This window comes from Miscanthus floridulus, chromosome 2 (genome assembly GCF_019320115.1).
Source record: "Miscanthus floridulus cultivar M001 chromosome 2, ASM1932011v1, whole genome shotgun sequence".
Lineage (NCBI taxonomy): Eukaryota > Viridiplantae > Streptophyta > Magnoliopsida > Poales > Poaceae > Miscanthus > Miscanthus floridulus.
Window position 1 is genome coordinate 119339281 of NC_089581.1, and position 17901 is coordinate 119357181.

The 17901-nt window shown below is 48.0% G+C and overlaps 3 protein-coding genes across 3 annotated transcripts; 1 reads left to right on the forward strand and 2 right to left on the reverse strand.

The window, feature by feature from the left end:
- The first annotated feature begins 3859 nt into the window (after positions 1 to 3859).
- LOC136528552 (probable E3 ubiquitin-protein ligase XBOS33) lies at positions 3860 to 8047 on the forward strand. Its single transcript, XM_066521530.1, has 10 exons — positions 3860 to 4278; positions 4355 to 4414; positions 4807 to 4878; positions 4984 to 5192; positions 5262 to 5422; positions 5512 to 5570; positions 5691 to 5737; positions 5857 to 6000; positions 6661 to 6752; positions 7131 to 8047. Exons 1-10 carry the CDS (start codon positions 4102 to 4104, stop codon positions 7670 to 7672), a joined length of 1563 nt encoding a protein of 520 aa, XP_066377627.1. The 5' UTR covers positions 3860 to 4101; the 3' UTR covers positions 7673 to 8047.
- LOC136528561 (uncharacterized) lies at positions 7998 to 10196 on the reverse strand. Its single transcript, XM_066521538.1, has 3 exons — positions 9537 to 10196; positions 8615 to 9094; positions 7998 to 8494 (listed from the first exon to the last, which is right to left on the reverse strand). The coding sequence occupies exons 1-3, from the start codon at positions 9954 to 9956 to the stop codon at positions 8195 to 8197; spliced, it is 1200 nt and encodes a 399-aa protein (XP_066377635.1). The 5' UTR covers positions 9957 to 10196; the 3' UTR covers positions 7998 to 8194.
- A 4310-nt stretch (positions 10197 to 14506) lies between these two features.
- On the reverse strand, positions 14507 to 17243 carry LOC136539485 (uncharacterized). The gene is made up of 2 exons (XM_066531449.1): positions 16523 to 17243; positions 14507 to 15506 (listed from the first exon to the last, which is right to left on the reverse strand). Exons 1-2 carry the CDS (start codon positions 16841 to 16843, stop codon positions 14721 to 14723), a joined length of 1107 nt encoding a protein of 368 aa, XP_066387546.1. The 5' UTR covers positions 16844 to 17243; the 3' UTR covers positions 14507 to 14720.
- Between the last annotated feature and the right edge of the window lie 658 nt (positions 17244 to 17901).

Below are 17901 nucleotides of genomic sequence, written 5' to 3' on the forward strand. Positions count from 1 at the left end.
ACTTAAATACAAGTCTAAAGCCATCTCTACACAATAGAGATCCACTAACGAGATTCTTCTTGATGGAGGGGACATGCTGCACGTTCTTTAGCTGCACGATCTTTCCCGAAGTAAACTTCAGATTGATCATACCAACACCAAGTACAGCAGCATGCGTACTGTTTCCCATCAGCAAGGAGCAACCTCTTTGTTCCTGATAAGAAGAAAACAAAGAAACATCAGAACAAACATAAATGTTAGCACCCATGTCAACCCACCACTCAGGCGAGAGACAAACTGAAAAAACTGTAGGTAGATGATTACCGTACCCAGATCCTCCAGATTCGCTAACAACCATGTTTGCGGACTTCTTCTGCTTGTCCTTGCGGTCAGGGCACTCTTTTGCCCAATGGTCAGATGCACCGCAGACAAAGCAAAGGTCCTTTTCTTTTTCCTTGCCCTTCTTCTTAAAAGTTGCAGCTTTAGGTTTGACTGCAGGCTTGTTTTTCTTCTTCCTCTGTGCGGCATGAAAGTTCTTCTTTTGCACCAGATTGGCGCTAGAACCTTCCTCATGCGCTTTCTTGCCATGAGTGTCCTTTGCCCTAGCATTCTCCTCCACACCAAGAGTAGCAATGAGATCAGTCACACTGAACACTTGCCTCATGTGCTTTAGAGTAGTGGCAAAGCTCGACCAAGTAGGTGGCAGCTTAGCGATGATACCGCCGGCCACAAACTTGTCAGGCAACTCACACTCATTGTTCTGGAGTTCCTTTGCCAGCATCTGTATCTCATGAGCCTGCTCTACTACAGATCGGTCATCGACCATCTTGTAGTCATAGAACTTCTCCATGATGTACAGCTCAGTGCTAGCATCGGCAACACCGAACTTGGCCTCAAGTGCATCCCACATGTCCTTGCCAGTGTCCATATCCATGTACACTTGCACCATGCTTTCAGCTAATATGCTGATGAGAGCCCCCTTCAACAAGTTATCTGCCTCATTGAACTTAATCTCCTCCTCGTGAGAGAAAGGAGGTTCAATGCGCTTTCCCTTGATCACGTGCTCACAACGCATACTAGTGAACCACAGCTTGGAACGGGCACGCCACACTTTATAGTTGGATCCATCATCTTTCAATGGTGGTGGTTTTAGTGACGCAGCAAAACTAGCAGTCGAAAAAGACCTATCAAGTTTTTGGATTGTTGAACATTTGGTCAATTTACGACTTATATTAATCCATAAAAACGACTTAAACAATAGTAACAGTACCACTAACCATACTGTAACACCACCACTACTGCAGATAGTATTTAACAGTGCAGCAACCAAGTACGCTAAAAACGCTAACAGAATAGCATATGAATAATAGCGCACAGTGGGATTAGATTTATACCCTAGGGTGGGACTGCCGGTACCCGCGGACAGTGAGCCATCATCTTCTCTGTCGTTGGTGTTGGTGCGGCCACCAGTCCTCCTCGTGTCCACCATGTTGCAGAGGAAGTCGCGCCGGGAGACTCCTGTAGGTGCGGTGTCGGAGCAGTGGCACGGGAAGCTCCTACAGGTGCGGTGTCGGAGCAGTAGAACGAGACTCTCCCGTCAGGAAGCAGAAGCCCCCGAACAGGAAACTGCAGACGGGGTAGCAGTCGCACCGGGAAGCCGACGCTCCCCAAAAACTTGATTCCCCGCCTACCCGTGCAGGTACGCTTGACGGGGGGAAGTTCCGGAGGCCTGCTACCGAAACTCCCTGTGCGCGCAGGGAACTCTGGTCGGAGATGCAGACGAACAGCTCAGCGCTCAGATGTTGTGGAGAGGAGGAAGAGGAAGAGTCGGGTCTCGCACCGCCGGACAGGGGCGCCCCCCCTTATAGCCGCGTAGTTCCCCATCTATCCGTTAGGCCCTGTCGGGGGAATGAACCTGGACAGGGTGGTTGGACGTTGGGAGTTGGCTGCGGCGGCTAGGGTTTCGGTTGGGCCAAGCGACAAAACCTGACCAAACCAAGCCAGCCCACGGCCTCGATGCGGGCGGCTCGGCTCGGCGGCGGCGGCGACGCGCGCGTGGCCTCCCGGTTCTCCCTCTCAACTTGTCTATGTGAGAGTCCTAAGACTCACTATTTAAGTTGAGAACCTTTTTAGTGAATTTCCCATATGATACTAATCACTTTTTCACTTAACAATAATTGTGGGCCTTTGAAGTTTATTTAATTAATTAGAATAAATAATGGGCTTAGCCCGAATTAATCTAACAATTACGACACCAATTGCCATTTGCATGCCAACCATCCACCAAGCAAGGCCAGAGAGCTGTTGATGCGCTGGGCCGAACTCACACGAAAGACGCAGGCGAACAGTAGTGGGAGTGGGACGTACCTATCAGCGTGATGCAAGGGATCACTCACTCACTCGGCTCTTAAATAAACAAAACACACACGACGGAGCACCTACTCGTGAGCTATCAACAGCGACGACGACTTGTTTAACATGTAGTACGTTCCCTGCGTTTATATAGACCTAGAAAAACGGGTTAGATTTTGCGTGATCTTCTTGGACGCAAGCGCTCGTCAGGCAGCAGGTGCCGTCTACCGGCCACTGTATTCTTGCCCGTTGGACCCATTTTCCGGCGGACAGAGCCGGACAGACCGACCCGCCGTCCACGCTACGCCGACCCCACTCGCCTACCGCAATCACCCCATTCTGCTCTTCTTTTCGCCCTGTCTGTAACGCAAAAACACGGCCAGGTCGTCTCGTCGTGAAACACTACGGCCGGCCTCCCGGGCTTGTTTGGATCGAGACAACACGCCCGGCGGGGGGGGGGGGGGGGGGGGGGGGGGGGGGGGGGGGCTGGATCGAACATTTCTATTTCTACAAAATCCACCGTCGTGGCGAAGAGAGATTAACTGGCGATGGCGAGTGGCGAAAAGCGAAGAGTTGAAACAAATTTGGGTTGCAGCGAGGCCATAACGAAAAGGACTTTTATGGCTCGTCTTTTTCTATCTGCTCCTAGATAAGAACACACCCACTTCATCTACCACCGAAACAGAAAGGATCCATCCGAGAGCGTTGGGCACGTGAGCGTCATCATGCAAATCAACTATTAGTGTTACACACTAAAGGAGCGATCCTAGCTGTTAATTGAAGTGTTCAAAGGTTGACTAAATATATAAGAAAAAATATTAATGTTTTTGACACCATACATTGGCAAAAGTATTAATGTTTTTACCAAATTTATACCTTTTTATATAAATTTGGTCAAACTTAAAATACTTTAACTTGGTATGGAGTATTATGCTAGAATTACATTCTTTTTTATACGAAAGCATTATTAGCTAGAGAATTCAAATAGGATATTAGATAACATGCTAGCTAATAACGTTAATAAAGAAACTATTAGCTGGCTTCTTTTACTAGCAGCCTAGACCCTAAGCACATTCACAGCTCACATGGTCACGGTCACACACGCATGTTAGTATGTCATTCCTACTTGAGTGAGACTGTCTTCAACAGTCGCGACACAAAAATGCAAGATCCATTCATCCTTTGAGTAACACTATATACAAAGGGTTTAATATTTATTTTTTTTCTTCTCCAACAACAAGACTTAAAAGAACCCTTTCTGCAAATGGGTCTCCTGAAGAGAGGATACTCGTATTTGGGTTATGTCTCTCTTGGCACCTAAAATAGATCTTTCGTATAGGTACTTTGTTGGAGGCTATAGATATTATATTGGAGACCTATTTTCAGTTTTGGTTCCGCAATAGGTCTCCTGTTAGTCTCCTGTTAGAGATAGTGGTAAATAAATAAACAAATAATCCAAATCAATAGAATATAAAATGAGGTATAATAATAAGGAAAAAAAAAGTTAATAAAGGCCTTCCATTTGCACTCCCCGTCCCGTCCTCCTCCCTCTTCCTCCGGAGCTGCGAAATTTTGAGACCCCAGCCAGGAGACGCGGAGACCACCCACCCCCACGGCACTACACCCCGGAATTCGCGCAAATCACAGAAGCGCCCCTCGCCGCCGGCGAACTCACGTACCCCCCGGAGGCGGCGGCGGCGGAGTCCGCTCTCTGCCGGCACGCATCGCCCAGTGGTTGCGGAGGGCGCGCCTGCCTCGCCGGCGCCGGCGATGGGCAACTCGCTGGGTTGCTTGGCCTCCGGCGAGCGGCTCGTCTCGGCGGCGCGCGACGGGGACGCCGTCGAGGCGCGAATGCTGCTGGAGTTCAGCCCCGCGCTCGCGCGCTACTCCACCTTCGGCGGCCTCAACACCCCGCTCCACTTCGCCGCCGCCAAGGGCCATCTCGACGTACGTGCGGATTCTTCCGTGTTTTCAGCGTTTTGCCCCCTTCGATTTTGGGTCAAGAATTGTTGTCTCTGTGCAGATTGTCACGATGCTGCTGGAGAAAGGCGCTGACGTGAACGCGCGCAACTACTGCGGCCAGGTAGATCTTTCTGCGTTCTCTGGGTTCAAAAGTTCTCATCTGTGTGTTCCAGTTATCTTCTGTGAGTGCAATTCGAACAAAATGCTAAGATCTGTCGTGCACAAGTGGTGGATTTGTCAACTCTTGTGCCATTGAAAGAGAGAGTGGCATCAAGATTCAGTTTTAGGTGACTAATTATGTTGCTCTGCTCAGCGATGGCATAAGAAAATCTGAACCTGTTATGCACTTGTGCCTATGCTCCAGAGCTGAACCAAGATTTGATTAGATTTCATAGCTCTTTCTGGCACTTCTGCACGTGGGATAGGAATTACATTTTTGTTCATTCTTCAGTTTTTTTATCTGTATCAAATAGTTTGTTGATTGGTTGCAATTGCTTTGATGGATGGATCAAGACTGCGTTGATGCATGCGTGTCGGCATGGGCACTGGGAGGTGGTTCAGATGCTTCTTCTCTTCAGATGCAATGTAAGACGTTGTCTAATATAGTATTTTTGTCTGCTACGTTTTTTTTTGGCTTAGCACAAGGTGGGTCCGTGGGTGCTGACTTTTTTTTTTTTTTGGCTGATTCAGGTTACCAGGGCAGATTACTTGAGTGGTCGAACGGCACTGCATTTTGCTGCACATGATGGATTTGTTCGGTGTATTAGGCTTTTAGTTGCAGACTTTGTCCCAAGTGTGGCCTTGGAGGATATTGCCTCTTCCGTGGTGGATGGTGGTGATTGTCAGACGAACAGTGGGAGCAGTCCTAATTCCTCATTGGGGCAGAAGTTTAATGAATTGTATGTGTTGTCAATGAATCAAATTTTATTGTTTGAAATAACTATCTGTTAACTCCATGTTTGCTTCAGTGCCCGTGCGAGGTACATCAACAAGCCTGCTGATGGTGGCGTTACAGCACTTCACATGGCAGCATTGAACGGTCACTTAGATTGCATGCAGTTGTTGATTGACTTGGGTGCTAATGTTTCAGCTGTCACATTTCCCTATGGCACTACCACAAATTTGATAGGCAAGTGTTTGTTCTTAGCTCAGATGCAATGCATTGAACAATGCTATTTTTCTTTACTCAAATAAGGTTTCAATGCACTGGTGGAACAGGAGCTGGCAGTACACCATTGCATTATACAGCAGGCGGGGGGAAACAAGAATGCTGTGAGGTAAATCAATGCCATAAAGCAGCATCACCTTTTTGACAAGAAGCCCGTTTCAGACTTTCAGTTATAGCAATTGAATGAAGAATTAATTTGTTCTGGTATTTGATGATGCTGTTTTTGCAGCTACTAATATCAAAAGGTGCTAGCAGGTTGACACTCAATTGCAATGGGTAAGTTGTTTTTGTTAATAATGTTATGTAGTATTCCAAATCTTTAGTAATATTACCATTTTATCCATTGGCCAAACTCACATGAGTAGCCATAACTTATTTCACTATCTTGTGTTTAGGTGGCTTCCCGTTGATGTTGCTAGAATATTTGGACGGCGCTCTTTGGAGCCATTACTTTCTCCGAATTCCCACTCGAATGTCCCTGTATTTCAACCGTCCAGTTATCTTGCCTTGCCGCTCATGAGCATACTTAATATAGCCAGGTTAGTGTTTAACAACTCACACATGTTTTCTTCAGCTGGAAGTAAAGTATTATAACTGAATTTCTTACTTTCATAGATAGCTATTGATGCTGGCTTTTGATATAATGAATGTATGTCGCTATGCTAGAAGACTTTTGATATGTCAACATATGCCCTATGCTTTTTGCAAAGTAAAGGAGGAGGCCATGAAAGCTGTTTCATTATGTATTCTAGCGGAAATAATATCTGTGAAGAGTTAGGGCAGTTTTGCATCTCTTTTAGAATTGCATTATTTCCAGAGATTGTTACTTTTACTAAGGCAACAATGCTTGGCTTGGATTGTTGGGTATGGAGAAAATGTGGTCATTGATCTGTCTCTTTTGTCACCTTCAATCATCGTAGTATAGTCATCTCGTACTCCAGTTATTTTATCATTTATGTTTCTAGTAATCTGAAATTAAGTATGTTGGAGTTAAACTGCTAGAATGAAGTTGAGTTACTTCTGCTGATTTTGCAATTTTACCTACTTAACTGGCTTTGCAATTCCTCCTTGGATGTGTTTGGTGTTTTTTCTTTCCGCTGATAGCGTTACATGTGGTTTAGATATAGTCATTCAAATGATCTTAAAGTTAAAATGTATTGAACATTTGTTTATATATTTTATTTGCTGTGCATTTGCAGAGAATTTGGGTTGCAGCATACCTTACCGACAGTTGATGATAATGATCTCTGTTCAGTTTGTCTAGAAAGGTCTTGTTCTGTTGCTGCTGAAGGTAACTTGCTTAAATTTTACCTAGAGAGACTTCTTCAATATTATCACATTAGACACTTGCTTAAATTTTACCTAGAGAGGCTTCTTCAATATTTCTCGCTTCACATGACACTGACTGCAAGAGATGCTGTCATTTTCTGAAACTTTAAAAATCAGTGGAAGTAACACAACACTATATAAATGAAAGTTAAATACCAAAACACTAATGGCACTTGTATATGTGACCTTGGTTGCATAAAATGCTTTTAAGCTTTTACAAAGCTATATGTTTTCAATAGGATTTCCGTTGATCTTTTTGGTCATGTAGATCATGCTACAATATGCCCCAATGTGTAAAGTGTCATGCTGGTATGCTGACATTATATTTTTGTCCTTTCAGGTTGCACTCATGAGTTCTGCATCAAATGTGCTCTCTACCTCTGCTCAATGGGCAACATCCGTGTTGAGTTCACAGGCCCACCTGGGTCCATCCCGTGCCCTCTTTGTCGGAATGGCATAATGTCATTCGTTAAGCTACCAAGCACACCAACAGAAGGGCTTAAATCAAGTTCAGCACTCACATTCTGCAACCCATGCATACTGAACACCCGATCTATGGACTCGCCAGCCACTGTCTCCAAAGCAGAAATCAGACGCAACCGTGTGGCAGCTGTCTCTTCAGAGCTAGTCTGTCCAATCACTTGCAGCCCATTCCCGTCGTCCGCCCTCCCAACCTGCAGGTGCAGCGACGATGATCCATGCGGTGCTACAGATGCACAGGATGGTTCCGAGGTCCAATCTCCCCGACCCTCGCACTGCGTAAGTATGGAGCTGGACAAGAGAGGGGAGGAGGATCTAGACCGGACCAGCTGCTCAGGCATGTTCTGGAGTCGAAGAAGCTGCCACAGGGAGCAACAGTGTGATGCAGAGATCAACGCTTGATTCTTTATTTGTGGTTGTGAATATGTTTGGATTCATAGCAGCTCAATGCGGGAGATGAGCAGCGGTTATTTTTCCTCCCCAGCTGTGTTCCTTTCTCTCCTATTTACAGCCAATATTTTCTTGATTGGTGAAATCCAGCTGCGTCCTTTGCAGCCGTAGCGTGTGTACTGTAACAGTTTTGTTACGATGGGTCGTGCACCTGTGAATCTAGATAGCTTCAAAGTTGCTAGACAGTTACTATTCTTTCTTCTTTGTAGCTGTATGTAAATTGCAGATCTGGATGGAATTATTTTCTGTCTCTGAGGATAAATATTTATGTACAACGATTCAAATACCCCTCCCTCTAATGATATATAAAAGACGTGCCTTCTTCTATTCAGTTTCTTGGTACAATACAGTAGCGGCTAAGCCTGAGCTCACAGGAAGTGCCTTTCTTCAACGATCAGCATTGCTTCGAGACATGTAGCTACAACAGATCAGTCATGTACTACTACTACTCGCTAGATGCGAGTCCTGGATCAGTTACGCCGACGCCGGCAATGACAGGAGCGTGCTGACGATCCTGTCGCCGAGTCCTGGCACCGCTGACAAGAAGTGGCCAGTACCGGGGAGCTCGAGGTAGTTGACCCAGCCGAGCGTGCGGCATATGTGCCGCTGCAGCTGCACGGGCACGACGCCGTCCTCATCGCCCTGGAACAGGTGCACCGGGAACGGCGGCTTCTCGAGGTCTGTCGGCTCGAAATCTGGCCACCTCCCGAACATGACGGCCATGTCGCGGTAGAAGGACTCCTGCACACCCTGCTGCGTCGCCAGCCTCGCCCTCTGCAACAAGAAAGAACACGGCACGGCCGGCAGAATAGTAAGCATCGCTTTGCAAAGCTGGTTTCGTTCTGGGGGACAGGACAAGGTAATTGAGGCAACCGAGCGAGCGAGCCGACGAACCGAGTGGAACATCCCGTTGGAGAGCGCCATGACGCGGTTCTTCTCGTCGAGCGCGTTGGGGAAGGGCGCGGAGCCGTCGATGACGGTGGAGGTGGGCAGCCACGGCTGGCTCATCCACCAGTGCAGCAGCCACGGCGCGTAGTAGGCGACCCGGAGCGACCACTGGTCGCCGACGGTCTGCTTCCTGTAGAGCTGCCTGGCGAGGCCCCGCGGTAGCCCGCGCCAGCGGTAGTTGATCACGGGCGCCATCATGGCCAGCCCGGCCAGCCTGTGCGGGATGTACCTGATGGCGGCCCAGCCGGCGTGGGAGCCGAGCGAGGAGCAGACGAGGTGGAACCTGTCGCCGAGCTCCAGCGCGTCGGCGAGGTCCTCGATGTCCAGAGCCGCGCTCTCCACCGACCGCCGCGGGTCCGGGTCGCTCTCGCCATACCCGGCCCGGTCGAACGCCACCATGTACACGCCCAGCTCCTCCAGCAGCTCCTGTTCGAGACGAGCGGGTTCCATCAGTTACACTGACTACTGACACAGTCGCGCGGTCAAGCGAGCCTGGAAATGAAATGATTGGCCATGCATGCACCGTGCCGGCGCACACACGCTTCAGGTAGGCAAAAACAGCGATAATTCCACGCGTGCCTAGTCGTTTTCGTGGAACGACGTCGGGGTTGCGTGTTATTCCTGGTGGAGGGTTGGTGAGCGACGACGACGCCGGCGCACATGCATGCGTAGCAGCCGTCAGCCGCCAGCCCGCACGGGGTTGGAGGTGGAGTTGGTGCTGGCCACCAACTTGTTCCGGTGCTGGTGCGCTATCGGACTAGTGGTAGTGGTTGCCACGGCCTGAAGCACACGCATACATGCATGCATGTGGAAGAAAGAAGATGGAGAGAGACGTGCAGCGCAGGCGGGCGAGGCCGCCGTCACCAACCTGGGAAGCGCGGGGCGAGTCCATGCGGCCGCCGGAGAAGCCGTGCGAGTAGACGACCTTGAAGCGCGCGCGGTCCCTGCTGACCCCGGACTCGGCGTACGCCAGGTACCGCCCGTCCCGGAGCCGCACCCTGGGCGCGGTCACCGGCGGGCCCCCGGGCGTCCCGCACGGCGTCGGTGGAGGCGGCCGGACGGCGTTCAGGAACCACCCCGCCACCAGCGCCACGGCCGCCAAGAGCACCAGCAGCCCCACCCGCGGGGTGCTCGTCGTGATCCCGGTCGTCGTCACTGCCGGCAGCAATGGCAACCAGTCGCACACACCGCGCATGTAGGCCAAGCAGACCCAGCACACCATGGCTGCACGCATTGCACCGATCGCGAGCGACCAGTAGCCTGTGGAGGCAGCTGCACCTGCAGCCATGGGAGCTGATGAGCTGGGAAAGGAAAACTAATGGAGTGGGCCGTGTGTGATGTTGTTGAGGCTAGCTTGCTTAGCTACAAGGCTTTGGGAGGACGGAGGGTGGTTCTTAAAACGTGTTAGGTATTGTGCTGATGAGCTATTGCGAGCTAAATGGTGGTGGTGACTTTGGTGACGCTTTGCAGTTGCTGAGATGTGGTGGTGGAGGGGCAACCAGGGCAGCCCTTTCACTAACCTACCGACGACGACTGCTTGCTTGTGCACACACCGCACACATATATATGCTACGTTATCAGCCTCATTCGGTGCGTACGTGCTTTCATTTTCTGGTCATGCCAAATTGTTACCAGTAAGTAAGACCTCACCTACCGCCAACCCATTTCAAAGTGCAGTGGTCTGGTCTCCCCCAACCCTACCTGAAAAGGCCTCGTTTTTCTCTGAAAAAAGAATTGGTCTTACACACCAGTTTATTACTAGATGCTGGGTCATGTTGTAGATGTGGGTCATGTAATATTTGTTTGATATTACGTATATCTTTTAGTAGTTCAAAAAGTTTGAGTTTACACGAGTTCTAGTCTTTCTCAATAATGATTTTCAAAGACTCCATGGCCATTCCACAGATGCTGTGCCGTGCCGGTTTGACTACAGATTATTCAGTACTTGCTGGGTTTTTGAAGACTGGATGAATATATTATATATATACTATATGAAAACAAAAAAAGAACTATTTACGTGAGCATGACGTAGGTGATGATGTTTTGCCCAAAGTTGCATCCACTGATGCTTTTGTAAAGGGGGGTGGTGCCACCACGACTCTTTTTGGCTCCCTCTGGATATCTGTCACACACCTCTTTTTGGGGGTTGGTGCATGGTGTTGATGTATGAATGGACAGCAATCTTCATTCACCCTTTGGCATCTCATGTAATACTACCTTTCTAGAGTCTCTCAGTCCTCACCAACTCCAAATACTGACCTGTTGGGAAGACCCCGTGGACTGGACCAATGAGAGAGGTGGCTAAGCCTTTTTTGCATTGGGTCGGTAGTGATCTTGGTAGGTAAAGACGTGTTTCAGAAGTCGTGCGCGGCATTATTGTCAAAATGCAGATTGTTCTGTCCGTCTGTGGATGTGGTAAAAGTATGGCAGTACCTGAATCGTTTGCGTATTGGAATCACTCTTTAGACTTGTTTTGGTAGCTCATTGTTTCATGCTGATTTGTTCTTCTGATTTACCGTTGACAAGTCTTTCCATTCCCTGGCCGTCTAGTTATCGTCCAAAGAATACATCAGTAACGTCAATGGCGCAAAGTTTCTCTCAACAACAGCGTGTTGATATGAAGACTGAAGACATGATTTGTTTTAGAGTTCTGGAGACAACAGCGTGTCATATATTGCATAGGGCTAAATAACATTACAACAGTTCAGAGCATTTCACAATCTCTGCATCCAGGAGCGGAACTAGCACAAAATTTAAGTGAAGGCCTGTTACTGATGAATCTCTATAGTTACACAAAAGAAGATATATTTTCTTTGAAAACCCATAATTTAAATGGGGGACGTGCCCTGGGTCCGCCCCTGTCTGCACCCTCCAGCTCTCACAAGAAACAGGTGTACCAAAAGCTGAACAAGCTTAACAAGACATATATACGTCCTGTTCGTTTGGCTTATAAGCCGTATTTTTTCAGTCAACGAACGGTATTTTTCTCTCACAACAAATCAGCCAACAGTACTTTCAGCCATGGCTTATCAGGCAAGCGAACAAGGCATATTGTTGTTATCTTCTTTTTTCTTCCTCATAATAAATTTTAGAAGTAGAGCTTTTGCCATACTTTTTGAAAAAAAATAGTAAGAGCCGTAGCACCGGAAGTTGGACTGAAAGCATGAGTTTATTATCAACGAAAGAGTTATGATTTGAGAATTCCCTGTACCAATCCTCTGACCACTTTTTCTCGCTAGTCTTCGCTCGGTTGTTGTACAACGTACTACCAATGATTTCGTCAATGGAAGGAATACTAAATCGGCCAGCTCTGAAATTGATGGCAGTGTAAGGCAGTTCCAAGCTAAGTTTTTCTGAAACGTCCACTCATTTGACCTTTTCCGAAGGGCGCCCACTCGTACCGGTATCGGTTGATTCACGTGGCATTGTTATCACGAAATGAAGTATGAATGTTTGGGTGTTCATTAGAGAACAATGGCCTACCAGAACAAGTTAATTCATCCAATCTTCAACGATCAGGGCCCTGTTTGACGTTAAAAGAAAGGGGGTCCTGTTTGACATAGGTCTATGAGAAATCTGTGGAGCTAGAGCTGTGTGTACACTTGAGTTATCTTGATGTACTGTTTTCTTTCTATTCTACACAAAAATAGTCACAAGATTCTTGATTTTAGCATACAAACTATAGATATTAGGTGAATTTTGGAGTTGAAGATGCCCTAAGCAGGCCTAAGAGCAACTCAAAGAGACTCGTTATATTCTTTCTAATTTATAGGAATGGAGGTTTTGGTGAAAAATGTACCCTTCAACAACCTCTTTAATTGTATTTCTAAATATAGATAATCCTCTATTCCAGATTTCTCGCTAGCCAAAGATAGAGAGCGAGTGCGTAGAATATATAGAAAAGCTGTTGCAGGTACAAAGATATAGATAGCGACTTCTACTCAGATGACTCTCCAACTGATGATTTAGAGAGTAAAATTAGAAAGACTCTCGGAGATGCTCTAACTCAGGGGAAATCATAATCACAAGGATGTTGAAAATGGGAATTATCGCAATTTTTTTTAAAAAAACTATTCTACCACCTACAATTTACTTTGTTTGCTTGACATCTCAAACTATTTCAATTGACTCAATCTATCTAATAAGAATTGTCTTCTTTTCGTTCTTCGCATAGAAGTTCAATTTGAAGTTTGAAGTTCAGGTATTGTTGGGTCATAAAGGACGTTGTATCTAGAGAAATACTTGTAACAATTTTTTATCATTATCTTCAAGCAACAGTACCTCAATTGTAATTTATAATTAGATGCTCTAACCTATAAAAGTAATGATGAAAACTCCATATTGTAGTTTTTGAACATGTTTTTTTAGGTTTTGGGAAAATTTCCGGAACTCTAATACCTATTCTCTTCATGATACCAAATTTTATTCGGCAAAAACACAAAATTCCATCTCCTATCATCAAGATAGTTTGCCCAATCAATATCTCAATAACCTTCTACATTTAGATGGCCATGGCACATGAACATGTCCATTCCCAAGGCTACCCTTCAAAAATCATAGATTCATATAATATCTAATAAATAACATCTAAATGCTCACTTCTAGCATCGTGCATGTACCGGCTTGCAACACTTACCGTATAGGAAATGTTAAGTCTTGTATGACATAAGTAAATGAGTCTTCCCACAAGCCTTTGGTAGATTTCTTTGTTCACTGATTCAGCACATATTTTGTCGTCAATCTGAGTGCAGCTGCTCGCCTCCACATGGGCCTATTCCCTTGGGTTCAAGCTTCAGGCAGACCTCCATCGCCTCCTTAACCTCAGCTGACACCACGATGTTTTCGGAATATTGCTTGAACTCTCGTCTCCATTCTCTATTTCTTAGGAACATATAAGGCCTGATCTGCCCTAAATATTTTAGGAGTGGCTTGATCCTAATCCAAGCCACATTTTAATAGTTATAAACCGATCCAGTTCTATCCATTTAAGGTCTTGTTTGGATGTTGTCGGATTCACTTCAATCCACACGTGTTGAAATTTCACCATATATGCACCTCTTATAACATATGTATATACATCCACAAAACATGTGCACCACCCTATAATTCGCTCTAGCTTCGCCACTAGGGTCGTTGTGGTATCACATAGAGGACGGAGGAGCCCAAGCCGCAGCACGCAGCCTCTCAGCCTCTCAGGAGTCGTAGCGTTGTGCCGCGCTGCCTCTCAGACCTAGCCGTTTTTAGAGTTGTTGCCACGAAGTCCCTTGTCTCATGATCCGAGGGCCGGCCCTTCCGAAGGATCCACACGGCTACAAAAAGGGCACATGGGGAATCCGATCCGTGTATTGCCCATCTAAGACAAAACTCGATGGAATTCCAAACTCGATCCAATCAGGCCCTTTCTTTCAAGAGTCCATACATGATCCATAGATATCAGGCCACGAGTTGGGTTCGAGTTCGGCCCTTGGATCTTCACGACCCATTACCAGGCCCATACTTGCTGATATACATATTTGGGCTCTAAGCACATGGGTTTTGTCACAATATTAGACAGCCCAGCATTTATGATGTCGTATGCCATCTCATAAATTTGACTTTAATACTCAGTTTTGACACGGGGAAATGAAAATGAAAAATCTCGCTAGGTGGTAGATTGGAACAAATAAAATAGTTTGGTGGAATAAATTGAGTTGGAATTTTATTGAGACGGTTAATTAATCAGACAAAGTGAAATTTTCTAAGGTTGTAAAATATGTTTATATTCTGAAAAAAACAATGAAAAAGAATGGTATAATGGCGCCGTTCGGCCGGTAAGAAAACCAGCCGGAGTTACTGAATTTACTGTTTATGCTCTCACATATTCCTCCAAATTCCTCCCAACAAACAGGGCCAATAAATTCATTTTTCAGGTGCTTCTTGGCAGCAAATTTTACAAAAGAATAAAGAACAAAATCTAAATGTCCCATTTATCATGAGTCATGATCAAATAACACTGTACTTCGCATCGCTCTAAAGCTAGTAAGCCAACTCCACTGTACTTGGTTCGTTGATGCTACCACGGCTTTGCGGCGGCTGACGAACCGAAGAGTGTCCGGAGAACGGTGTCCCCGAGGCCGGGGACGGCGGACAGGAAGTGTCCCGTGCCGGGGAGCTCGTGGTAGTTGACCCACGGGAGGCTGCCAGCGACGTGGCGCTGCAGGACGACCGGCACGAGGCCGTCCTCGTCGCCCTGCCACAGGTGCACGGGGCACAGCGGCTCCGGCAGCGCCATGGGGTCGAACTCCCACTTCCCGAACATCACGGTCATGTCCCGGTAGTAGGACTCGTGGATGCCCTGCTGCGTGGCCGCCTCCCGCTTCCTCCGGAGCGTGCCGTCGGCGTCGAGCGCGGCGCGGACCTCAGCGTCGCGCTTGTTGGGGAGGTGCGTCGTGTTGTCGACGACGGTGGAGGTGGGCAGCCAGCGCTGGTCCATCCACCAGTGGAGCAGCCCCGGCGCGTGGTGCGACACACGCAGCGCCCACTGGTCCCCGCGCGCCTGCCGCGCGTACGTCTCCGCCGCCAGGTCGGCCGGGAACCCGGGCCACCAGTAGTTGATCACGGGCGCCAGCATGGCGGCGCCCGCGAGCCGGTGCGGGATGTGCCGCAGCGCGCCCCACACGGCGTGGCAGCCCAGGGAGACGCCCACGGCGTAGAACTTTTCGCCCAGGCCCAGCGCGTCGGCCAGCTCCTCCATGTCCAGCGCCGCGCTCCGCACGGAGCGGTGAGGGTTCGGGTCGCTCTCGCCGTACCCCGCGCGGTCGAAGGCCACCATGTACACGCCCAGCTCCTCCGCCACTTCCTGCATTTTTTTTGTTTGTTTGTTACAAGAAAGCGTTTGTTCAGCACGGTAAAATCAATCATCAAACGGTAGATGTGAATATGAATTGTTGGCAGTTCTGACTTTTTGTAAGAACTTGTCGTTACGATGGCAGAAGTATGGTGACATAGTGTAAGGGGGTGTTTAGTTACCCCAAATTCCAAATTTTGGCATTATGCAAAAAGAAGATTCTTCGTCACATCAAACTTGTGGTACATGCATGGAGTACTAAATATTGACGAAATCAAAAACTAATTGCACAATTTGGTTGTACTTTGCGAGACGAACGTTTTGAACCTAATTAGTCAACGTTTGGACAATTATTAACAAATACAAACGAAATACTACAGAAGTTACTGTACCTGCAGTAACTTTGCCGCCGAATTCGGGCCGAACTAAACGAGGGCTAAGTGAAGTGGAATTCTTTAGGCCCAGTTTAGATGCAAAATTTTTGGCAAAAATGCAACTGTAGCGCTTTTCGTTGTTATTTGGCAATTAGTGTCCAATCATAGTCTAATTAGGCTTAAAAGATTCGTCTCGTGGATTTCGTCTAAACTGTGTAATTAGTTTTATTTTTTATTTATATTTAATGCTTTATGCATGCGTCTAAAGATTCGATGTGACGGAGAATCTTGAAAATTTTGGCAAAATGAAGTGGAACTAATCAGGGCCTTAATGAGCGTTGACGAAATAAACGATCTTCCCCCACATGCGAACTGGTCAGCTTTCTGACCACCCTTAATCTCGGCCGTCGATTTGTACGCGACAACTCAGGCTACTGGCAGCTAGGACAGCTGTTTATTTAATTTTCTGCGCGTTCCGATGACAGCTACTACTTCGGAATTCCATTTCGTGAATTCGTGCGACGTGGTCTCCAACTCCGTACGAGTACATCATTACAGCTAGCTGGCTTGGATTGGAGTCTTGGAGAGGCTGGAATGGAGCCGATGATGATGGTGTACGTAATAATGCAGAGAGACGAATGGCTGCGTGCTAACCTGTGAGGCGCGGAGGCTGTCGAGGCGCGACCCGGAGAAGCCGTGCGAGAAGACGATCCGGTAGCGCGCGGCCTCCCTGGGCACGCCGGACTCCTCGTAGGCCAGGTGGCGGCCGTCGCGCAGGCGCACCCGGCGCGCCGTCACGGGCGGGCCCCCAGGCGCCCCGCACACCCGCGGCGCCGGCGGCGGCTGCAGCGCGGCCCGGCACAGCCACTCGCCCAGCTGCCCCACCAGCAGCCCGGAGGCGGCGGCCTCGTCGCCCTTCCCGCGCTTGCCGCCGCAGCCGAGCGCTTGCGTAGACGCCCACAGCAGCCGCTCCATTGGTCCGACGGATCGGGCAGCCGGGATGCGCTGCTGCTGCTTGCTCGCCGGCCACTCGCGCTGTTGGTCTTGCGGAGGAGGACTGGGACCGCAGCTGCAGGCGGCCGGCCGGATGTATCGAGGGAGGGAGCGGTAGGTGGGCAGCAAGCAGCCCGCGCGCCGGTGTTATTTATCGGGGTGCTCGCTTCACACTCGCGTACTGTGGCATGTGGACGTGGTCGTGCTGCGTGCTCGCTCGAGTGGATGGCTGGCTTCCCGGACGACTCGGCTTTGGCTTTGTTTATTCGCCGGGGACAACGCGGTTTTACGGAGTATGCCGCCAGCCGGCGCGCCCGCGAACGCGCGTCGGTGGCCGTCCGATGGGCCAGGGCCACGCCGAGCTTCCTGCTGGCTGCCGCATCGTGTGATGTCCTCCGAGTCGCGTGTGTGTCGTCGCAGCTGGCCAGCTGCTGCACGAGCACGGATGCACCTGCAGTCCTGCACACCGGACGTTTTTTATGAGTTCAGAGCACAAGTGCAAGCTGAGGGAATTAAAGTGTGACTAAATAAGCAACGCTGACCCATGACTGCTGGTTTGGATGTCTGTGTAATAATGTAGTACGGTTTCCTTTCCCCGTTAATTTACTTCCAAGTCTATTGCGCTTTCTTGAACGAGTGGGGCTTCAGGGGCCGACGCTCCATGATTTTGTGATAATACGTTATCATCTGATGATCATATACTTATATATTTCCTGGTTTCCCGTGTTCCGTTCCGCTCTCAAAATCATAATAGATTACTTCGGCCCTGTTCTGCTGCAATCCTTCCGTAGTACTTTTCAACCACATCAGCATAAGCTAATTGTATATAAGATGCCCACCTATATCAAGACTCAGACTACAAAAATATTTCACTAATAATTTGACAATTTTTTAAATTATTATAATGCAAGTTTGATATGGTTACATTTAATTATACTATCTAATTATTATAAATATATAAACATAATAATATAATAAAAATAAATAAAGTAGTGAATGTGTAATTTAGAAGACCGTGTCATATCAAATTACGTATTACA